The sequence below is a fragment of the Trichechus manatus genome, unplaced genomic scaffold (assembly GCF_000243295.1).
Source record: "Trichechus manatus latirostris isolate Lorelei unplaced genomic scaffold, TriManLat1.0 scaffold00316, whole genome shotgun sequence".
NCBI classification, from domain to species: domain Eukaryota; kingdom Metazoa; phylum Chordata; class Mammalia; order Sirenia; family Trichechidae; genus Trichechus; species Trichechus manatus.
Genome location: NW_004444252.1, coordinates 534890 through 540024, shown reverse-complemented (window position 1 = coordinate 540024; position 5135 = coordinate 534890). Strand labels below are relative to the sequence as shown.

General features: G+C 46.3%; 1 protein-coding gene across 1 annotated transcript; it reads right to left on the bottom strand.

Moving 5' to 3' along the window:
- Positions 1 to 328: 328 nt before the first annotated feature.
- SPMIP9 (sperm microtubule inner protein 9) lies at positions 329 to 3692 on the bottom strand. Its single transcript, XM_004390652.1, has 3 exons — positions 3666 to 3692; positions 2835 to 2927; positions 329 to 751 (listed from the first exon to the last, which is right to left on the bottom strand). The coding sequence occupies exons 1-3, from the start codon at positions 3690 to 3692 to the stop codon at positions 329 to 331; spliced, it is 543 nt and encodes a 180-aa protein (XP_004390709.1).
- Positions 3693 to 5135: the final 1443 nt, after the last annotated feature.

The window sequence follows — 5135 nt, the reverse complement described above, 5'->3', positions numbered from 1 at the left end:
TCTCACCGAACATCTAGATGACCCTAGCAAACGGGGTTACTCCCACTCCATAAGTGAGCCCTAACATAATAAGAATCTTTACAGGACGACTCTTAATCACAGTGAAACATCACACATATGTCAGCCCTGCACATGGAAAGTCCCCCTCCCCACTGCAGTGGGAAGGCTGTGCCCGAGGGAAGCCAGGGAGGAAGGCAGGACAAGAACAGCCCCAGAGCTAGATGCTGGAGCATCTTCCCAGCATTTTATTTTTCCTCTTTCTGTACTCAAAGGGTGGAGCAGTGGGTATGGGATTCCCACAGACCCCTTGGAGGGTGTGCTCACCTTCCTACTGGTAAAATGGCATCAAGGGTCCCCACCGGTACAAGATAGGGACCTTGGGCATCTGGCAATGAGGACAGGCACAGCCAGGCAGCAGGAGGTAGCCTTTGCCCTCCTCTGCAGCAGGTTGCCGCTCAGGCTCCAGGAGGCAGGGGAAGTCAGCACTCTGATGAACCTGGTTGGGATCGCCCTGGGCCAGGTACAAAGCTTGGGAAGTCGGATACGTGGAATGGCAGGTACTGGTGAACTTGTCCTGGTCCTCCCCTGTGGCCATACTGTCCGGTGGTGGGAAGAAGCCGGGTTGCCCTAGGTCTTTGGCGGTCATTTGGGGTCTTTTGAAGGCAGGATATCCATCCACCAGCTTGGGGTTTGGGTTGGGGATGGCCCTGTAAAACTCTTTGGCGCGGAGTTGAGCATCAAGCTTCACCTGCTGTGGAATCAAATCAGGCATGAATGGAGGGCTGAGCGAGGACAAAGACAATGCAGCTGTCCTTGGAAGTATCTAAGGCAGAGAAAACTTGAATTTTTTTAAATTTGAATTAATTTTTTAATGGTAATATACACAATTTTGTATTTGATATAATACAAAAGTGTTTACAGTATAAAGTAAGTCTCTTTCCCACCCTCCTCCTCTCTCATTTCCCATCTCCAGAAGCAACCACTGCTGAAGGAGTTTTGTGTGTCTTTGCAGAAATATTTTCTGTTAATGTAAACACATATGTGCATATCCTCCCCACCACACATGCACACAAACACTGCGTGTTATAATTTTACTCTGCATTTGGCTTTCATTAGACAATGTATCTTGGAAATTGTGCTGTCATTGTTTGTGTAGACTTCTTAACTTCAGTGGGGCTACCTCAGGATAGAAAAGGATTTTCTATAGACTGGAAAAGGACTTCTTAACCAAAACTTAAAATGAGCAAACAATAATGATATTGTTCGGTAAAAAACTGATAAATCTGATTACACTGACAATAAGAATTTCTACTCACCAAAAGACAGAGTGAAAACACAACCCACAAACTGGAGAAGAGCTTTGCTCACATATATAACTGACAAATGATGGATGGCCAGAATATTTAAAGAACGTCCACAAATTAATAAGAAAAAGACAGCCCAAGAAAAATGGGCAAAAGACATGAACAGTCATTTCACAGACTAACCAATCTCCATAAACATGAAAATATGCTCAACTTCATTAATGATTAATAAAATGAACATTATGACCACAAGAAGATATTATTTCACACCCATTAAATTGACAATTAAAAAAATCTGCTAATACCAAGTAATGGCAAAATTGCAGAGGGCCAGGAGTGACCATCTATTGCAGGTGATAATGTAAATTGGTGCAACCATTTTGAAAAACAATGTTCCCTAATACCCTATGACAAGCAATTCCACTCCACCCCTCAGATGGATAACTCTTGCACATTAGGATGCGCCTCATGTTCATTGCAGCATTTGGGGGAGGCGGAATAGGAAGAAAAACAAATAACACAAATGTCCATCAACAGGGGAAGGACTAAATATATTGAGGCGTATTCATGTAACATAATACCACACAGCAGAAGAATGGATATGCCATAATGTTTAGCAAAAACTGAAAGCCACTGAAGCATATAAACAGTATGGTTCCATTTATAATAAAGTTCAACAAAAGTAAAACTAAACAATTTGTTTAATGAGATACACACTGCTATGGATTGAACTGTGTCCCCCAAAAACATGTGTTATAAATCCTAACCTCTATGCCTGTGGTTATAATCCCATTTGGGAATGGGTTGTCTTTGTTACGTTAATTAGGCAGGATTAGTGTGGGGTATATCTTGAGTCAATCTCTTTTGAGATATAAAAGAGATTAAAAGGCAAGCTAGCAAGGAGAGATGGGGCAAGAGAGACACCAAGCCACGTGAAGATCACCCAGAAGCAGAAGCTCAAAGAGACAAGGACCTTCCTTCAGAGCAGACAGAGAGAAAGCCTTCCCCTAGAACTGGCATCTGAATTTGGACTTCTAGGCTCCTAAACTGTAAGAAAATAAATTTCTATGGTGTTTCTGTTACAGCAGCACTAGATAAGTAAGACACATAAATATATGGTAAGACTATAAAAAGCAAAGGAACAATTAATCTCAAACTCAGGAGAATAGCTCCCTCTGGAAGTGGTGGGGGTACGATCAGGAAGTTATACCCAAGGGGCTCTAAGAAACTGTTAATGTGGTATTTTGAAAGCTGGCTGATAATGGGTACATTGGTGCTTATTTTATCAGTGATATTTAAACTGTAAATACATATTATTTATAATCTTTTATATGTACATTTTAAAACACACACACACATGCACGCACACGCGCATACACACTTGTATATAAAAGAACTCTAAATCAGGTTTCATGGCATTGGATGTTGTTCTAAATAAGTGCTCCCAATATCCACACTCATAATAAAAAGAAAATGAACAGGATTTCAGTGGGGGATTGAATGGATGACAAGGCTGAGTGGCCTTCCTACCTCTTGCCGTGGGACGCTGGAGTATTTGTGCTCCCCATAGGGCTGATAGTCGATCATGTAGGAGCTTTGGTATATTTCTAAATCCACAGGGGCCTAAAGGACAAGGGAGAATACAAAGCAGAGATCTTGTCTTGTCATTTACCACTTAAAGCCATTCAGTGGCACTTCACTGAAGGATAAAGGTTGGCCTTTGGGCCTCGCATTCTGAGCCCCTCATGATCTGGCCTCTACCCACTTTTGCCATCTCCTCCCCGTAGGTGCCCCCTCGACGAGCACTGTGCTCCAGTCACAGTCCTTTCCACTTTTCCAGCGTGCCTGGTACATGATCTTCCCTCCTTCTTGGAATGCTGGTTGCCCTCCTCACTGACTCTCAGACTCCCAGGTACAGTCTAAGACCACAGTGAAATGTTACTTCCCCAGAACAGGCCAATCACCCTTTTATTCTCCACCCCCAAGCATGCAGCACTTTCCCTCAGAGCTCTTATAGCACATCTTACATTCTCTGCTACCACACTCATCATGGGATATTGTAATTGATTAATGAGGTAAGCTAGATCAGAACCTTATCTTAGGTAACTCTGCAGTTCCAAAGCCCAGCAGAGTGTCTGGTACACCATGGGTGCCTAATAAATGCATGCTGAAGAAATAAATGAAGCCTCGGAAAATTGTAAACATTTAGCCCTCTCTCCTTATTGCAAATAATCATAATAATCATTGCAGAATAGAGCCAGACGAGATAGGGCCCCAAAGAGCCCGCCCTCCCCTGTGGCTGCTTGCTGAGGCTGCCTGAACCTGAGACGGTCAAAGAGGACAGACACCCACAGCACTCACCTGTCTGGGGTACGTCACACCTGCCATGGCAGAGGACCTAGACACAGAGGAGGTGATTAGCCCTGCTTCTGCCACAGGAAAGGAAAAGAGCCACTGTGCCCCCACTGTGCTGTCCCCATCCTCCAAGCCCATTCCTCCCCCTTTCCCCAGGCTCACACCCCGCATATTACACATTCACCCAGGCCCTGGGACCAGGGGCTGTAACAAGGTTTTGATGTTATTTAAGGCATCAGATTTACCTGTGAAGCAGAGGCCAATCTGATAGCAAGGCAAGCAGTATGCTGATAAATGTTTAACAGCCAGCTTTTGGGGGAAATAAACCCTGGTTTATAGTGTTTGCCAATTTCTGTGGTGTAAATGCTCCCACTGTGGCCCATTTCAAGCTATCAGCATAATGTCTCTGAGGCTGAGCTGGGAAGATGTGCAGAGAATGGGTTCTCAGGAGCCAGTATGTGCTGGCCCCAACACACAGGACCCACTGAACCAGGGCTCTGAGCTGCCTAGAGGAAGTGAGGTTAAGGCCTAGGAGTCAGAAGCAGCCTGTTCAGAGGCTTGGAGCTTGTTTTTTAGTGGGACCAGGGTTTCCAGGGTGGGAAGAGGTGTGGGGCTCTGCATTCCCCAGTAGCACAGTGGCAGATTGTAGGCCCACCATCACTTGTGCATGAGGATGCCATGCATCGGGGGCTGACGGCAGCTAACAACAACAGGTCCAACACTGCCCCTCTCCCCCACCTCCATCCCTGAGGCCCTAGGACGGGACTTTACTGCCTGGGCACCAGTGTGCTCTCTGAGCTGTGGGCCCCATCTTGCATGCACAAAGCCCTAGGTTCTTGATTAGTACTGCATTTCCTTCCCAGGAAGCCCTGCCCTGAGTCCACTCTGTTCAGCAAGATGCGGCCCATCAGGGGGGTTGCCAGACCTCAACCAGTCCCCTGTGTCCCCTTTTGTTTTTCTAGCTACTCTCCTTGCGCTGGGGACAAGCCAAAGTGCAGACAGGCCCTACCCTTCCTTTGGCCAAGGGATGACAATGCTGCTGTCCTTCCAACTCTAGGTGCCGCTGTCACATGGAGAGGTCTCTGCCGTGCCACCACACCTGTCTGAGATGAGCGTGATGCAGGCATGATGCCCTGGGTCATTGTGATGTGGGTGCTGGCTCCCCCTCCAGAGAGCTAGCCTACTTGCATGATCATTCCCCTGCCCCTGACTCACCCTCTCACAGCACCAGAGGCAACATGAGCTCTGGCAGCATCAGCAGGTACCTGGGAGGCAGGTGCTTTCCAGTATTCTTCAGAATCAATCTATTTCCAGGAGAGAGAGGTAAACAGAATTCCTCGTGGATTATGACATCAGACCATGTGACTGAAACCACTTCATGCTATATCCTCTCTTTGCCTTTGTGGCCTAAAGGCTGGTTCATCCCTCCTCAAAATCCCACCTTTTTTAAGGGCCACCTCCTCCATGCAGCTTTCC

What these genes read in the sequence shown, in the direction of transcription:
- SPMIP9 (XM_004390652.1), bottom strand. Translation starts at nt 3,692, where the DNA reads ATGGCAGGTGTGACGTACCCCAGACAG. An exon ending in GTGTGACGTACCCCAGACAG is followed by an intron (nt 2,928 to 3,665) that starts GTGAGTGCTGTG and finishes CTTGTCCTTTAG; the next exon opens with GCCCCTGTGGATTTAGAAAT. An exon ending in CCAGCGTCCCACGGCAAGAG is followed by an intron (nt 752 to 2,834) that starts GTAGGAAGGCCA and finishes TTGATTCCACAG; the next exon opens with CAGGTGAAGCTTGATGCTCA.